Source organism: Seriola aureovittata, chromosome 2 (genome assembly GCF_021018895.1).
Source record: "Seriola aureovittata isolate HTS-2021-v1 ecotype China chromosome 2, ASM2101889v1, whole genome shotgun sequence".
NCBI lineage: Eukaryota > Metazoa > Chordata > Actinopteri > Carangiformes > Carangidae > Seriola > Seriola aureovittata.
In genome coordinates this window covers 20726419-20744670 of record NC_079365.1, presented here as the reverse complement: position 1 = coordinate 20744670, position 18252 = coordinate 20726419, and the positions used below count along the sequence as shown (strand labels likewise).

The 18252-nt window shown below is 40.6% G+C and overlaps 1 protein-coding gene across 3 annotated transcripts in view; it reads right to left on the bottom strand.

Moving 5' to 3' along the window:
• The window catches only part of LOC130175752 (neurexophilin-4), a 115660-nt gene that overhangs the window by 29801 nt on the left and 67607 nt on the right, over positions 1 to 18252 (bottom strand). The window contains exon 1 of one of the 3 annotated variants that reach the window (XM_056386282.1): positions 14156 to 14714. The exons of the other annotated variants lie outside the window; for them this stretch is intronic. Coding sequence (XP_056242257.1) covers positions 14156 to 14209 — 54 coding nt within the window. The 5' untranslated portion in view covers positions 14210 to 14714. Of the gene's footprint in view, positions 1 to 14155; positions 14715 to 18252 lie in introns of those variants that run through there. 3 annotated transcript variants of the gene reach the window in all.

Here is an 18252-nt window from a genome sequence, read left to right as displayed (position 1 = left end):
ATGCATGTGTACGTGGTGATCCAACTGTTTCTCAGAATGACGGGGACTGCAGTCTCAGCTCATTTTTTTTAGTAAGGCTAGAGTCAGAATTTGCATCATAAATCTTAAATTAGTCATCCACCAGTTTTGATTCAAAATTGTTGAGTTCTTGTTGATTAATCTCACGAGCTCTTTGTCATGATATGATAATCTTGAAAACATTCACTGAGAATTAAACTGATTCTGTCCTTCCATGAGAATCCACGCCTTAACCACAACTCCACTGGACTATTGTGATCCTTTGTATTTAGACCTTCCCCAATTCGTATGTCCCACGATCGTGACTAAAACTGAAAGGTGACAGAGCCTTTGCAGTTGTTGCTCAAAAATTATGGAACCAGTTGACATTAGAAATCAGATGTGCTCCCTCCATCTCTACTTTTAAATCTAGGCTAAAGACTTTTTAGCTTGTTAACCATTTAGTCCGTTGTCATGTTCATAACTGAAGAAAACAGTGAAGAGCAAATCCCCTTTTATGTTTTTTCTTATATTACATTTACTATGTTTTACTTATGTTTTCCTTTTTTTATACATTAAATTTGGTTGCTTTTAATTACCTTAATTGTCCTATGTACAGCACTTTGTGCAGCTGTACAGCTGTGTTTAAATGCGTCTACCAATAAAGTTGACTTGACTTGAGTCTGACCCTGGACGAATCAGTGAACCACGAGGATAGCCTTAGATTAGATTGCGGTGTAAATGGTGCTCTATTTTGAATTTCAACTGAGCACCACTCCCCCATCCCTCCTACTTCTGATCATATACACAACGGGCAGCTGTGGCTCAGGAGGTAGAGCGGGTTGTTCACTAATCACAGGGTCGGTGGTTTGATCCCCGGCTCCTCCTGTCCACATGTCGAAGTGTCCTTCGCCAACACGCTGAACGCCAGACCCACCCAGTTTACATGATCAATGGACGGGCCAGCATCTTGCATAGTAGTTCAGTGCCATCTGTGTCTGTGTGTGTGAGTAAGTGCTTTGGAAAAAAAACACTATATAACTGTGCAATAATAAGTAAAACCAATAAATCCTTAAACAACATTTGTATGAGTGTTCTCTAATGTGCTGCTAATGGTTAAGGTTTAGTTAGGTGTATGAACTCAACTGTTTAGTTAAGGTAAAGGAAATGTTGTGGTCATGGTAAAAAGAACTAGTTATACTGGTTAAGATGAAAGAGCAATCTGAAAAATGTTCTGCTGGTTTCATTCGTACCCCAAGCTTCAGCAGAGGGAGTTTGTCCAGTTGTCATGGACTGATCAATGTTCAAATCTCCATTTAAGGACTACTTGGCCATGTTGGCTTAAAAGTTCAGGTAGAAAGTTCATTTTCTACAGTCTCTGCTGTCAAAGTTGGACATTTTTGTAAAGCAGTGTCAAACCACTTTGGTCGCTTATTCAAAAAGAAAAGTCATGACACAGGTTGTTTTAGGTGTTGCAACAAATGACCAGTGTTGTCATTTATCTGATGAGGACGATTTATTACGAGTCAAAACTTCATCTCGTGTCCCTCCTTTCAGGTTGTGATGGATCACAACCTGATCCAATCATCAGCGAGGGGATCCTGGTCTATGCAAGCAGACAACGCCTCTAATCCGAGCAAACACACCGCGAGCCTTGTCAGACCACAGTGAGAAAACTGTGTGGGCTGGTTCTAAAAGACTACTCACTCATTAATAACTTCTTCACTGACAGCTACGGTTCTTAAATATAATCCTCATGTTCAGTATCTGTAATAATATCAAAAAGCATAAAGTGGTAAAAATGCATGTCAAGGTTCTCTAACACGCGCCGACAGTTAAGCTCTGCATGAGGAGTATAATGCAATTTGCTGGTGTGGGGGTAGATGTGAGAGGATTTTCTGATGTGCCCCTCTGCCCACACAGCCTCAAGTTCAGTTTGCTCTGCACTCCTCTCTTTCCTTAGACCTGACCTAGACTCCCTCCTCAGCAACCTCCTTAGGGCCAACTTGGACCAAGTTAAAGGAGGGAAAGTCTACCCTCACCGCCTCCACACACACACACACACACACACACACACTATTCCTTCCCTCTTGCCATCAACACCCCCCCCCCCCCATTCCTTTGCTTCTTCAACGCTTGGGCTAATTAACTAAAAACCAAGCAGTGATTCTATATAATTCAGCAGCGAGAACTGCCATGTCTTGATCCAGAAACACCCAGAGAGAAACACGGTGACTGGAGCCAGAATCCAGCAGGGGAGGAAAAAGGAAAAATAAAACACAACCCTCGTCTGCAGCAGCACAAGCTATCGGTGCACGAGGAGCTGGAAGCTGAAACCATGAAATTCTCCTCACATATTTTATTTCTTCAAGGGCTACATTTTAATCAGACACTGGCAAAGTAGTTGAGGGCTGGGCAAGACCAGTATCAAGGCGGCAGGGAGGGGATGGGGAGGGGGGGAGGGCAGGGTAGAGGAGGAAGTGGAAAGAGCGTGCAAGAGGAGAAATGGGGCGATGGGAGTGAAAGATAGAGGCTCGATTGTGAAGGTTTTGACAGGCAGGTGGCAGGTGCGAGAGGTGTGAGATGAAAGACGGTGAGGGAGAAAGACGGGGAAATAGACTGAGAGATCTGTGACCAAATGGTTCTGCAGTTCTGAGTGCTCGCTTCTCCGCTGAAATCTCCTGACCACTCTCCATTAAGCCTGAGTCCAGGAAACAATATATAAAGAAAGTTCTGACATGGGGGAAAAACAATCTGCAGGAAACAAATCCCAAAAATAAATAAATAAATAAAATAACAGCTTCAACAAGCACATTGTCTTGCTTTCATCTCAATAATGCATCCCACGTAGTTCCTGAAATCCTGAAAGGACCGACAAGAATGCAAACAAGACTCCATTATTACATGTCCTATGAGAAGGAAAAAAAAAACACATCAAATCCCTGAGATTCTTGTATGTCCAGTGGATTTCCACAGGATCTTTTATTTATTAAGATAGTGTGATTGCTGAGGTTCAGTGCATACTGAGGCTTACTGTACCAAGGGGATCACCATTCTTGCTAGGTTACCTATGATTTTTTTTTTTTCTTCTCCCTCTCACCCTGCCACAGTTCTCCAATAAATTCAATGCATGTCTGAATTAATGCATTACAAGCCACGGTGGAGATATTAAAAAATGATAAAAACTAATCCCTCCTCCACAGTCCCATCTGTGGCAGGGTCCTCACGCTGAGCTGACCCTGAGCATTCTCTGCCGTCTGCACTGTGAGTTATGATATTTGGTGTCGCTCGGATTACACTTTAATAATTCATTACATGCACAAAATCCTATTCTATATATCTCCCCCAGGTGTGTCACTATTAATCACAAGACGATGTGAAAAGCCATGGCTAACTATGAGTGTTGTATTCATATACAAATATTGTGTGCGTGTGGGGGAAAAGAATCATGCATCTGCATCTACAGTATGTATAGAGGTAATTACAAATTGTGCCTATAAACAGCCACACACCGACACACACACACACATAACCTGTCATTTCCTTAATATTCTGCAAACAATACAGTGCTCTGTATTGAGCCCGTTCTCAGTTCACATGCTTGTCTCTCGAACCAGTAGACACACGTAAACGCATGAGAATACACACCACCATATCAAATAGCACAAGTATGAAGCACAGCATGTTTTCTCCCAGGGGGAGCTGAGACTGGGCAACACATTGACCACAGGCAGCGGCGTTATGCCATAACTGGTGGCCCCCGCCGAGAGCCGAGCTACTCATCATGCATGTATGAAACAAACACGTTGCCCATCATCAGGAGCCAAACGTCCCTTCTGATGTGATCTATTTCCAATGCTCGACTCTGCTCCTCGCAGCCAGGAAAAACAGAGGCAGAGTGGGAGAGAGAGAGAGAGAGATTAATACACTGCTCACATCACGAAGATAACTGGGGACCACTCAAAGTAGAGCAACACCAGTCGAGCAATCTAAAGTAGGGCTGACCACTCCACACCCAGAATCTCCCTCTGCTGCTTTGTTTATTAAGTCATGCAAAAGAGGACAACAACAACAAAATGCTAATGGAGATTAAAATAGTTGAATAAAAAAGTCCCCCTCTCAAAAAGAGAGAGAAAAAATGGAAGCAGTATTTTGATTGATGCCAGTATGACAAATATGATACCTGGGTTTATACCACCGAAACTATACTTTTTTTCTGCATCCTACTTTGAGAAATATATTTTTCTAGAAAACCCTGTTTTCCATTTAACATGACACGCCGACATTCTCAAATGTTAAACAAGTCTAAAGAGTCTACAGTCGTACTAGCAGCTCTGTGAGGCTGTGCCATCGCACAGCGGAGGTCTGAGCTCAATGGTAATGCTAGCATGGCATCATACTCACAATGATGGTATTACCTGGCTAATGTTACCTTGCACTAATTAGCGCTAAACACAAGGTACAGCTGAGTCTGATGGGAATTAGTTGGGAAGTACTGAAAACAAATTTGTGAAGGGATCACCCCAATACATGTTGCGTTGCGTTGTGTTGCGTTGCGTTGTGTTGCGTTGCGTTGCGTTGCGTTGCTCTTTAGGAATCATCTTCTGGGGAACATGAAAATCTGTACAAAATTTCAGTGATAATCCATCCATTTGTTGTTCAGAAGTTTCAGTGTGATCGCACTACTACCATGGCTAGAATCAATTAGTCGAACAGAAAGTTTGCCTAAATATAATACACTTTAAAACTGGCAAATTTTGTATTTAAACCAGGAACAATCTGATCAATCTGTCTGATAGTAGACAAGATTACAAATCTGACATCTGACCCGACTCCTGCAGAAAACATGGAGGTCAAATATTTTAAACAATGCACTAAAAATATTTCTGAGTTAAAGTCAACATTGAAAATAAGTGAAATAATAGATGAAGTTATGGAGCTTCCCTCTGCTCTTCTCCTCTGTTCAGGACACTCCACAAGTGATGGATGCCTGTCCTCTTGGCTGTCAGCGTTACAGGGCCACGACACACCCAGCTGTAATGTCCCTTCATCGGCTTCAGCTAAGTGTTCATTTTCTCCCCCCTCTGCCATCGTGGCTGTAATACCTCAGTGGTAATTGCAGTGTAATAAATAAGCTCTTTGTTTATCCCACCTTGGTCATGACAACACAGGACAATCAGGCACTCATGTACCCTGCATTCCTTAATTTTATCTCTTCTTTGTATACATGTGTTAATGCGGGGGCTTGTGCATAATTCACATCTCCATTCTTTGCATGATTTTCTGTGTCTTATATATTTATGGCAAACAGATCACAAGTAATATTCTCCAACTGGTTCCTTTTCAGGCATTATCGTCTCCTCAGACAATCCCTGACAACTTGTCTTAGAGAGCAATTTCCATAAAGCTTGGTGAGTCATACACAATACTATTGTAATAATGGTAGCCCATTCATTGAGGTACGCATGGAGCATCAAAATGCTGTGTGAGTGTGTGTTCTGCAGTGTGGGCAGAGCTCTGTTCAAGACAGAAAGCAGGCCCAAGAGGAAAAATTACAGAAAAGGACAACATTACAAAAACATGGCGTTTCACAGAATTAAAGTTCCTGTTTGCACTATCATCTCAGCCACATCAAAAATCTCCAACAATCTCCATCATCACCATCTACTCCTCCAGCGCCCAAGTTGGCAGTTACATAGAGGGCTTTGACGGAGGCTGGATGGTGGCTCAGACCGGGAGACGCAAGACCCTCTTGGGGCTGAGGCAGCAGCTGTCCACAGACCGTCTTCTCCAGATTATCCTGGCAGTGAAACCTGGGTCTGATGTGGAGCCCAGTGTTCTGCTTCAGTCTCTGTCTAACCATGTTTTCACTGTCGCCTTAGAACTAACTTTTCCACCTACAGGTCAGGGATATTTTGTGCTTTTGTAAAAGACCATTCCAACACTGCTCCCCTTTCTATATTTGTTTCCATGAATTAAATGAGCAAAATGATTTTTTAACTCATGCCATAGTTCATAGTGGCGCACAGTGCCACAATGCCGAGAACAGGCATTGCGTTGGTTTATTTCAGATAGACAATCAGTGAAACTAACTTTATACTGTTCACCCATTTTGGCACAACATCAACTAAGATGTTGCCAGTCCATTCACTCTGTAGCAGAAATAACTGCTTTATGTTTGTAGTTCTTTATTCTAAAACAGAGAATATTCACTATTTTGTTATGTTTGTCACAGTTTTGGCGCTGGAGTGCATATTATAGTTCCATTAAAACATTCAGGTTTAAAGTGGAGTACACAATATTAAATTCTCTATTTCTTGTGTGTTTACATTATAGCACATTTAAGCAAGTACTGTACTGCAGTACAACTTTGATGCACTTGCACTTGACATTATATGTTACTTTTAACGGGCAAATATTTGACTATTATGTTATTTGACAGCGATAGTTACTTTGCAGATTAAGATGTTTCAAACAAAACATACAGTTAACACAGATATGATGCTTTGTTTATAATTAAACTACCCGTGAATATATTAAATAGTAACAATGAGCAGTTCCATGAGTCTGCAACATCAGAATACTGCTTACATGTAAATATACCTTTAATAATAATCCAGTAATATATACAATAATGTATAACTCTCAAAAAGGTCATAATGCATAATTACTTACTTTTCCTACAAACACATTTTGCAGATAATAATACTTATAATGCCTCTGTATGAGTCTGAATGTATGTTTTATTTGTACAAGAATACTTTAACACTTAAGTAATACTACTTTTACTTAAGTAAAGGGTCTGAATAATTGCACCGCTGTCTTGTAGTTATTACTGGTTAAACAAGCTGTGTCAATGCAACAGTATTATATTATTTTGACATGTTGTGGAGGGTGTGGCAGGTAAGTCAACAGAGGGGTTTAAAGAAACCCTTAATAATCCTGGGGAGGGCCCAGTTTATAAAACTACACTACACCACATTGTTTTTGTATTCATACACAACTTACTGCTTTGACGTTTATTTGGATACCTATTTGGCTGGGTAACCAAGCCCTGCATAACACCAGCATTCCCACATAAGCTGTCCAAAGAACGTGAAAAAATAATTTGACAGTATATGTGCAATATACTGTGCTTAATTAGCAAATTTTCCATCAAGTCAGTGTTACATGTGACAGATTTTACATGCAGGCACCACTGAGTGTTATATCTGAGGCTAGAACTCTCAGACTCATTTGTTCACACTGATTTTTAAATGACACAGAAAACATTTAATTCAGCCAGTAAAGGTAGTAAATCAGTAAACAAGGAAACCAATGGCAGCGCATTCTGTTGTGTCTGTTGATGCCATAAACTGTTGCCGTATGAAAGACACCGTTTACCACTCTATATTAACTTGAGCTTTTTGGAAGACCTCAAAAGCCTAGATGAGACAGGTAGGGGGCGTTTTATTCAAGTCGTCTGCTTCTGCTTCTCCGATTTCCATGTTTTTCTTTCCAACAAAAAAGCTTCAACCAACTGCCAACGTTATTTGCAGTTATGTGAAAGCCCTCCATCTGGCATTCACAACCCAGTCAATCCAAAGCAAAGCAAGACTAAAATTAAACAGAGAAATAACTCGATTTTATACACAACCCTGTTTTTTTTGTACTGCAAGTACCTTGTGCTACTTATGAGGCATTTATTTCAACCTACCTGTGAAAAACAGCTAAGACGTGGTATAAACAGAAAGCAAATACTTAAAATTCTTAAATTTCTTATCTTTTAAAGTGACGTAAAAACAAAGAAGCAGACTGCAGGAAATAAGCAACAACATCAATCATTCCACTGTAGAAGTGTGCATTATAGGAGATGGGACCACCAGGGTGGAGGTCCCAATGGAACAATTACCTGCGCTTATGCGTTTACCAGACTCCCAGCATTTATAAACAGGTCCTCAGGTTCAGACGTGCGCCAACTTCTGCTCAGTGATTTGCAGAGTCAGAGTACACAGCACAACTAATTTCATCCATTAACATTTATTGCTCTTATGGTGCAGATATTAAGTAGTGACCAGCCTGAGTGGTCTAACCTCTTGTTTTTGCTGGTATTTTTTTGTTAGTGGCAAGGAGGGTGATGTCAGCTGGTCAGTCTTTCCAACACTTTGGTCCAGACTGTAATATCTCAACAGCTATTGGGTGGATTGCCATGAAATTTTGGACATTCATGCTCCCCAGATAATGTATCATTTCATTGGTGACACCTGAACTTTTTCTTCCTACTACTCCATCAGGTCAAAATTTGAATTTATCAGATACTGATCATAACCAAATTCCTGCAAAACTGAAAGTTTGCCATTGGCCTCAGATATACTTTGTGTTTAGTGCTAAAATTAGCATGCTAACACACTAAACTAAGATGGTTAACATGGTAAACACTGTATCTGCAGACACCAACATGTCAGCATTGTCATTTGTGTGCATAACATTTAGCGCTTTCCTCTAATTAAAACTGCTTTCCCATCAACAAAAATTCAAACATTTTGCACAACAGTTCAGTCTAAAACGATGAATAGAGTGCAGAGACAATGCACCTAATGTTGGTTCAATAACAACTACTACCTACTTAAAATTTAAACCCAGATCTCATTGAATCCAGTCTCACCCAAAACAATACAGACCATCTAAAGTTTAAATCCTAAAAAATACTAGATTTTTTGTCAAATATACTTTTTATATTCTCTGATCAACACTTAGCTGCATTATAGCTGATTGCAGCTATCACAGTACCAATCGTTTCTGTCATTTCTTATTCACAGAAATGCCAAATGGCCAACAGTGTTTCAGATGAAGAGAAAGAGCCTAATGTGTGTATCATATTTAGTGTCATTTCATAATATGAGCTGCCTGATTAGCCAATCTAACTGCCACTGATTTAATAAGCGAAGGACCACTTTTCATTACTTTTCATTACCAGAAAGTGAGTTGCATCTATAATGGTTGTGACAATCACCACTGAAAATCTAGATTGAATCTTTTTATTTTGCCATCAATAAAAATGAAAACCATATAGACTTTAGAAAGGTGAAATTGTACTTAAATCACAAATGAATGTGATTATACTGCATTAATATGTACAATGTGAAATTACTTTATTTCATTACCGCATCTATCTTCATCATCAACAAAGTATAACATCTAAATACACTAAAAACTGTTCTGGTGTCTAACATGAGCTGAGACAAACCTGTTTTTGACAGGTCAGTGGGCCCAGACTGAGACTACAAAGTAATTTGGGTCTTGATTTTAAGAAGTTTAGGGACCTCATCCTAAAATTAGCTCCAAAGCCAGTTTCTCGTGTGGCAGTGAAAACACCACAGCCCCCGTTTTCCAGCTGTTTCCTGTGTGCCCAAAGAAGTGAGATATGCCTCAGCCTTTACACCTGAGACACATCTGCTCTGCTTCACACTGGCTGGCTGAAGTGAGTAAGTAAATGAGGTAATGTGTCTGACAAATATTTATATATGGATGGATGGATGGATGTGAAAAGTCATCACATCATCATGTACATGTTCTTCTCACCTTCACGTGAAACCTGTGATTTTTATGACATGTACTTTAGAAATAAATCCGCACTTGAACCTGTACTCCTGACTCCCTCTTCTCTTGTCTTTTTATGTGCAACAACCTCATTTAATTACAGTGAGGCTCCATGGGGCCAGAAGGAGGAGAAGGAGGAGGAAGAGGTGGAGGAGGAGGGGAGGAGGAGGAGGAGGAGGAGGAGGAGGAGTGGGCTTCAGATAAGATGCAACTACCTTCAGCTACACCACACTACACGTGCATGACATGTATGTTGTTTCCTCTGCACTGAACGTGACAGAAAATATAAAACCCTTGAAATTAATTAAGCCTGAAAACTGTTGTGTTACACAGTTTGAATGCAAATTGTCAAGCAGCGAGGACAGTCTCATAAAACACAACACACAAAGTAAGACTTAAGCAGTAAAATGTGTGAGTGCTATATAAACATATAAAACTACTGTAGCTCATTATCTGTGGCAGCAAACTCAGAGTGAGGATTAGTGGTGGAATGTAACTTTAGCACTGTGCATTATAAAAATCACAATTGGAGTAAAATGAAATATTATATATATATTATGTATGTTTGTGTGTGTGTGTGTGTGTGTGTGTGTGTGTGTGTATGTGTGTGTGTGTGTGTGTTGTGTGTGTGTGTGTGTGTGCATAGAAATAAATTTACTATGCATGACTAGAAGCTGAATCTCTGACCCAGGAACACCTTTACACATCACATCTGCATATCAAATATGAACAGGTGGCTCCGGCAGGAAAAGAACCAAACACCCGCAACAGGCCTGTTGAGCAGTGAGAGCAGCAGCAGCAGCAGCTCTGTCCACGCTCCTGAATATGTTCTGCGTTCCTCTTCCTTTGTGTCTTAAAATAATAGCACGGCCTTATCAATAATTTCAGACGTAACTCTCCCTTTCTTGGAACTTCAGGTGTAGTTGAGCTGTCAGTCAAACAGAGGGCGCGCACATTGTTTGTAATTGAATTCCTGCACCATAGTTTTTATTTTTGTGCCTGATGTTTGCCTCTTTTATTATACCTAGATGATCTGCACATTGTAGAAAAAGTAGTGGGAGTAAGATGCAGTTATTATACATACCTGACTTTATCACTTCTAGTTTGAAAAAGAACATTTTAATTCGATTACAAAGAACGCGATTATCCGTTACACGTCAACGTCTTCAGTCTTACAATGAGCTGAATCACATCAACAGCAATGACAGATGCTCGTACAAAGCAGAACCTACACGTTTATAACGATGTTTCAAATTAGTTTAAGATCTACGACATCTACACGCATTATATTAAATTCCCCCTCTCCTTAAGGCTAATACAAAGCCTGGGGTGGAACTGTTCACTGCACCAAGCAAGTGATGACTCATTTTGAAAGTAATGGGTTGTCAAAAATGGGGCACAGGGCTGTTGAAAGGGGAGAAAAACAAAATTAATAAAAATGGATTGTTGCTTAACCTTAAGCAAAGTATGTTAGAATCCATTAAAAACACTGTATGAATCGGTGGCATTTTTTTTTTTTTTTTTTAGGTTAAATAATTGCTTTGATCTCTGGGTACAATTTCAGAGGCAATAGATATGGCAGTAATGTGATTGCTTCTGTCAGCATGATTCAACAGATTACATATCTAATCGGTTTGTTGAATAGAAAATATAATTTGCACAGATTACAGACCAGGGGTGCCTTCCTGGTTCGTTGAAACTGGGCCGTTTGACAGTTGAGATGATCCACAGACGGACAGATGGATGGACAAAAATACAGCGAGTGGGAGGGAAACACCAGCTACCTGGTTTAATCCATGTTGGATAAAACAAAAAAACAAAAAAAACAAACATCTGATCCTGCTTTTTCTGATAGCTGTGACCCCCTCCCATCAACCCCATCCCCCACTTTGGCGTGAATAAGTGCATAACATGTGGGCACGAACATGAAGCATAGAAAACACTCGTATACATTTTACTGGGACATAGAGAGACTAGTGAAATGCAGAGCTATGCAGAATATGAGAGACATGATTACAAAGGAAGTAGGACTATATATAATGAAATTAAAGTGACTCAGTTGCTGTAATATCCCTGGGGTATATAGCTAGTTGTTTTATGGGGGGAGATAAGAGGATTTTGTCAGGTTGAGATGCCGGCTAATGCTATTGTTCCTACTGGGAGCATAAAACAGCAAAGAAGCTTTTCACACATCTTTTCTTCTTTTGTAGTGCTGTTACTGTAGATATCGTTTCAAAGTACAAGGTGGAAAAAATTATAATACTGCAGCGTTAGACATCATAGGCACGAAACACAATTTGCTGGTTCTTTTTTTGTTTTTTTTATACAGAAATGTAAGAACCCACCCACAAAAAATGTTCTCGTCCAAGTGTGTTAACACAATTTCACTTTTTGTAAAACATTTTGAAAATAAGCCATAAAAGAAGTTCTACATTTTTAACACATACAAAATATAAATGATAGAGCCTTGAGACATCAGGAGAGCATCATCTCCATCCTTTACTCACTTTGCCTCCCCGTCTTCCATTGGAAACACTCACTTATGCACTCACAGATGTACTTAAACAAGCCTCTAAATTGCTCTAAATGACCACTGAGGGTGGGTTTCCTTCAAAGAGACCACCAAATTAAGTTAGAGAGATGGTTAATGTTACCGTCTCTTCTTTCCCCTCCGCTGACTTCTACTTTGCTCTTTTCCTATCCTCTCTTTCCTCCTTCCTCCTCTCTCTGTTTACCGAATTTATCACCTGCCGTCACTTCTTCACTGCCGCCTTTTACCTCTTCACTTCTTAATCCCTCAAGCTAATAGTGCTCCCAGGGATGTAACTTGTCAGATTATGTCAGCCAAATCACTGTGTCATCTACACCGCGGCATAGCCGCTGAAAACAAACAAGATTTTTATCCTCCCTCACTCCACAGAAGAAAGGAAAGAAAAAAAAGGATCTAACACAACTTCAAATTGCACATTACTGAAAAGCGTGGCTGATATAATCTAATACAAAGTCGATCCTAATACTTGAACCTGAGTTGCACTCTCATGCGGAAGATGCATGGCAATTCCACTTTGCAGGAGACATGATATGTATTCAATCTTCAGAAGAAGTGGAGGTGTTATTACCTGTCACAATACAACCTAACCCCAATCTGCCAGCAGTCAACTGGGTGTTTAAAAAAAAAAAAAAAAAAAAAAAGGTTTATATCTCCCATCACTATTTCCTTTGTGTTTGGAGAGTATTCCGGCAACTGTGAGCCACCAAGCACAACTGTTAACAGTGATGGTGTTCACCCCTGAGATCTTTACAGTCCTAACACTACGGTTTGACACTTGAATGTAGTGATATTCCTCTGCTAATAAAACCTCAGTCATACACCTTTACACTTCAGGACTGATTTTTTTTAAGCCTTGTAAAAAAATAGCAGATTTTGAAAGTCTTGTCAAAACCTCTGCAACATTTTTACAGTGTTGCATATGTTTTTACTATATTTGAAGACATGGTGTTTTTTTTCATTTTTTAAATGAGTGGGGATAAATAGATCCATAATGGAAGAGGAGCAGAAAAGGGAGGAAAGAAACGGGAAGGGGGGAAGCTGAAAGTGTCAGAGGTGAGGAAGAGGGAGGAGATGAGGAACATGGAGAAAGGTCATGTTTTTATTCTCTTTCATTTCTTGCTGAGGCCAAAGACATACTGAGTACAGATGGTGTGTATCTGCTGGGACAGACAGCGTTGCATTGTATTCTGTCGTATTGTATTGTATTGTATTCTGTTATGTGTTGAGGTCTAGATATAATATGTACATTATTACTGTCAGTGTAAAGCAATCAGGAAAGCACACACATATAATGCGCAAACAGCCCAAGAAATGAGTGAGCGCGCGCATAAACGCACGCACGCACGCACGCATTTAACCAGAAATAATCAGCAGCTGCAGCAGCCAAAGTAGGCGAACAAACTCTTTGCCACAACGATGCCGAGATAATGAAACAAGCCACGGGCGTGTTTAACTTCTGAAGAGAAATGAGAGGAAGTTGCTGGGAGCACATAGATGAATAGATAAGGAGTCCTGCTTAACTGCATGGGAGTAAAGGGGAAACAGACAGCAGAGATCTGCGCGTTTGGAGATCGGGCAACAAAAAAAAAGAGAGAAAAGTCGCACACGCGTTTTTTTCAAACTGTTAAAACAAAATTGAGCCAGAGAAACACCTTTTGCAGCTTCTCCATGGTCTGAACGGCTGTTATGAAGATATAACAACTTAAAATCAAGTTCCAGAGAACACAGCTTGAATGGAGATACCGATACGGCTCTGTCAAAAGAGACTATAAAACCACCAGGTCCTGCTGGCTGTGATTTAGACACTATTCTCAATGTGAAACGTTAAAAATGTTATTGCATGGATATATATTTTTATTTCCAGCGGAGTCATTTAAAGAAAACTGACCCTCTAAAAGGAGAGGGCAGGTGCTTCTTTCCAAACGCATGCCCCCCCCCCCCCCCCCCCCCCCCCCCAACCCAGTCTCTATGGTTGCATATAAAAAGGTATTTCTAGTGTTTTTTGGTTCATCAGAATGATAAACTCACCTTCCGTAGGATCCACTGGCAGAGGAGAACTATGGTCCAACCGAGAACCTGCATGTCACCTTCCTTATAGCGGACCACCCCGAAAAAAAACTACACGTCTCCCCGGCTGAACATAAAAAGACACACCGCGGAATCCAAGCAATCCAAGGGGCAGGCGACAAAGTAAAAAGTGTCAGAAAAGCAGGAAGAAAAAAAAACGCACTTAAAGTTGCGTGTTTGTTCAGCGAGTGTCACGGTGGTTTCTACGGTCAAACTTTGAGCGGTGGCGGTTCAGTTGCTCCGGTCCGCCTCATGTGGCACATCCATGGTGTTTGTCTCCGCTCATGCCGGACGCTCTCGCTGGAAGTTTGTGCGGAGACCAAGTGAGTTTAGAGGAGTGAGGGCAGAGATGAGGGTATCATTGAAAGATCACCAGCGCTTCTTGTGTTTTTTGGGATGCTGACTGGTTGATTTGGAGAGGTGAGCTCTCTCTCTCTCTCTCTCTCGCTCTCGCTCTCTCACCCCCTCTTGCTTCCCCCCCTACCCCTCTCATTGCGCGCGTCACGGCGCACAAGCAGCTCTTGTCTTATTGGCAACTGCACTGACCACAACTGCATGTAGATTTTTTGGGGTTTTTTTTTTGTCCTGTCGCTGTTTAGATGTTGAGATGACTCTTTACACTCTATAATAATCAGAGAGGAAGCTGTGGAGGATGATGTACACTTGTTTAAGTTGGTGTAGTGTAACCAAAGAAAGTAAGTGGCTTGCTTCAAATATGACTTTTAGATTCATCAAACGATCATTCAGTTCATTCGTCATTAGAGCTGAGACGGTCAATTGACAGACAGCTGCTATTTTGATAATTAAACCACTGAGTAAAACCATGCTCTGCTCCCATCTTGTCTGATGTGGGGATCATCTATGATAATACATTGAACATCTTTGGGTTTGTGCTTGTTGGTTGATGGTTGGTCGACTCCTTCTGCTATGACAATTCGTCATAGGCATTTTATTTCACATACGAATAAGTGATCTGCAGATTAAAGATGAATGAAAATAACTGTTGCAGCCTTATTTCTTACTCCCCATTGACACTTTAGCCTGAATTCTGCTTTAGTTTGTTATATTTTGTACAATACTGTCTTCATCATTCCAATTATTAATAGCGAATAAATCATGTAAACCAGACCTGTGGCTGTATAATTTACATAAATTTAGAATTTTGAAATTTCACAGTGTTATCATTTGTATGTCGCTTTGGACAAAAACATCTACCGGATGAGTAAATGCTACAGAAATAATTGTGAACTTCTTTGAACTGGAGATTCCACACATACCAGCTTTAGTTAGTGTCACCTAACTTCACACTGACAGCATTCATATACGACCCTGCCTCACTTGCTTTGCTGGCAGCTAAAATTCTCCAGCAAATGGAAAAGGATCTTACACAGAAACATGAACCTTGACTGCTTTCGTTTAAACGGCTGCGTGTGATGGAGGCCAACAGCACACGCTAGCCAGACTATAAATTCACAGAAAAACAATTTTGAAATATTAATGTTGCATGGATATATTGGGGCAGCGTGGCCCCCACATCTCTCCCTGATGGCCAGTCCCAGCTGCTGCCTGCCTGACTGTGCCACCTTTAATATGAACTGATCTCGGATGCACGGTGTCTACTCGCCGTGCTGTCTGTGTGGAGATCAGTGGATCTGTCTGCTGGATTGTTAGTGTGTCTGTCTGGCTGTGTAGTATTATATAATGCTGTCAATCAGTCATACACATCTGACTGAGTGACGGGCCGACCTCCCTTTGTATAAGCTTAATGTCTGTCTCGACTTTCTGCCAGTGTATGATGAAGCATGTCCCTTCTCTATAAATGTCTGTCTGAATGACTGACTGACCTGTCTTTCTGTTTTTCCATCCGTTTCTCTAGTCTGTGGCTTTACTAAATATTTACAGCCAGTATACAGTTCAAATTCAGTGCACAAACCTTCTCTCTTCTTTTCCTCTCTCACCTAAGAGAATTAAATTTCTCTATGTTCTTTTCTCTCTCTGTACACATCTGCTGTAGATTTTATCTGTACAGTGAATATAGACAACAGTTTTTGGCCCTGAACCCTGAGATAAAGGTTTCTTCTACACTTTCCTCTTCAGATATGAGACATTCTTGCTCACCTGTGGCATGTCCTCATACTTATAGCAATGCATATACAAGGCCAATGTGTGTGTGTGTGTGTGTGTGTGTGTGTGTGTGTGTGTGCGTGTGTGGCTGCTAGCCACAAGTGCACATCATGCTGATAGGCTTAGAGGTGGTGAAGTGAGACAAGTATGTCACAGATGGAGAGGAGTGTCTGTGTAGAATGAGCTGCTTTGTGGTTATGTGTGACTCTATAAGTTGTATATTAGCAATCTGTTATCACTCTTTGAAAAGCAGACTCACTGCAGTCTGTCTGTGGCTCTCGTCAGTGTGAGAGCGACGCAGCACTGCCTCCCTGCGAGGCAAAGAGTCACTGCAGGCAGAGAGAAGACTTGTGCACTGAGCACTGTGGCAGGAGGATTAAAACTAGTTCAGGGCTAGTTACAATATCACGTACAGTAAGTCTGCAAATGCCTGAGTGACCAAACTGCTGAAGAGGAAACAGCTGGTCAGACAGTTATTTCTAATAACATGCCTGTCAAAGCACAACCTCAACTGTGCAACCATCTTGCTCAAACTACTGTTTGGCCAAAACCAGGAGAGACCCACAATCCAAGATCAAGTGATGCTTATAAATTAAAATCTTATGCAACAGTGAAATAAAACATTTCTAGACGTATTCAGAGTGTTGTATACCAGAGACTCAACTGAACCCATCTCCTAGAAACTATGTGTTTACATATTACAAATACGTGTTGAGAGGAAATTCCTCTTGGATTATTTTTTTATGGCTTTTAATTGGTTGTGTTTAGGCACCTGAAGCACTTCCTTAAAATTAGGGAAAGTTAAAGGGTAAATATTAGAAAATATCAAAAAAAGAAAAAGAAAGTCAAAAGTGACTTGAAGCAAAATGTGGGTTTTGTATTAGTATCTAATCTTTCCCTGCCCTCAAGTGTGTCTAACCACATGTGGGACAGAAGATGTGGGCCCTCATCTGCAGTGTCAGAGTCGTAAGCTTTGACATCCACAGTGACCGCAACCACCTTCGTACAACATGAAGGCAGCACAAAATTATAGCACTTTTCTTCATAATAAGAAAGAAATGACAATTACCTCAAAAAAAATATTTGGCTAAACAATTAAGAAGTGCCCATAGAAACATAATTTCAAAGGAGACCGTGTGGGAATAAATCTATTACAATGTTTTGTGACACGAAAAATGTCACAAAGATGGAAAAACTAACACTACTTAATGTTTCCTCTATTATAAACCATAAATTACTTCACAGTAAGTAACTCTTTTGTATTTCTGTCAATCTTTCAGCTGCTGTAAATCAGTGTGTTACACCCATTGCTTCATCTTCAGCAGACCATGAAACCCTGTCTATCAAACACAGCAGGTCTCAAAGAATGTGACCATTTCCCATTTCCATCACTGCCCTCCATTCAATCTACTGTCTGTGATTTGTATGGCCTCAGCACACTCTGTCCTCCTGTTTCCCCTAATTTTTTTCCCCCCACTGTTGGAGAAGAGATGTTGGTGTGAGTGCAATTTCTGATCCACATTGAAAGTGGCAGGTGAATTTCGCCCAGCTGCTCCCCTTCTCTGTTCCACTTAGCGGCGACGCTCCTGCTCCGAGTCACTCGGTCGCCGCATGGTCATAGTAAATGAATGAACATGCTCTGAGCAAGAGCCGAGTGCATCTATTTTCACAAATATCATCCTTGCATCATTATTACTCTTTTTTTCCTCCCCGAACATATGGAGAAAGTTTGACCATTTCCAAAATTGTAGGGTTAAAGGCTGCTCATGTTTATCACCAACACATTACAAGTATGTATCATTAAAGACAACAAATTACAGTCAAGACTCCACAAGAAGAAGTCCACACCCATTTAAGCATTTAACAGATTTAAAGAACTTTACCACTAATTCAATTTGATGGATTAAGCGAAAAGCAGGATGAGGAGGACAACA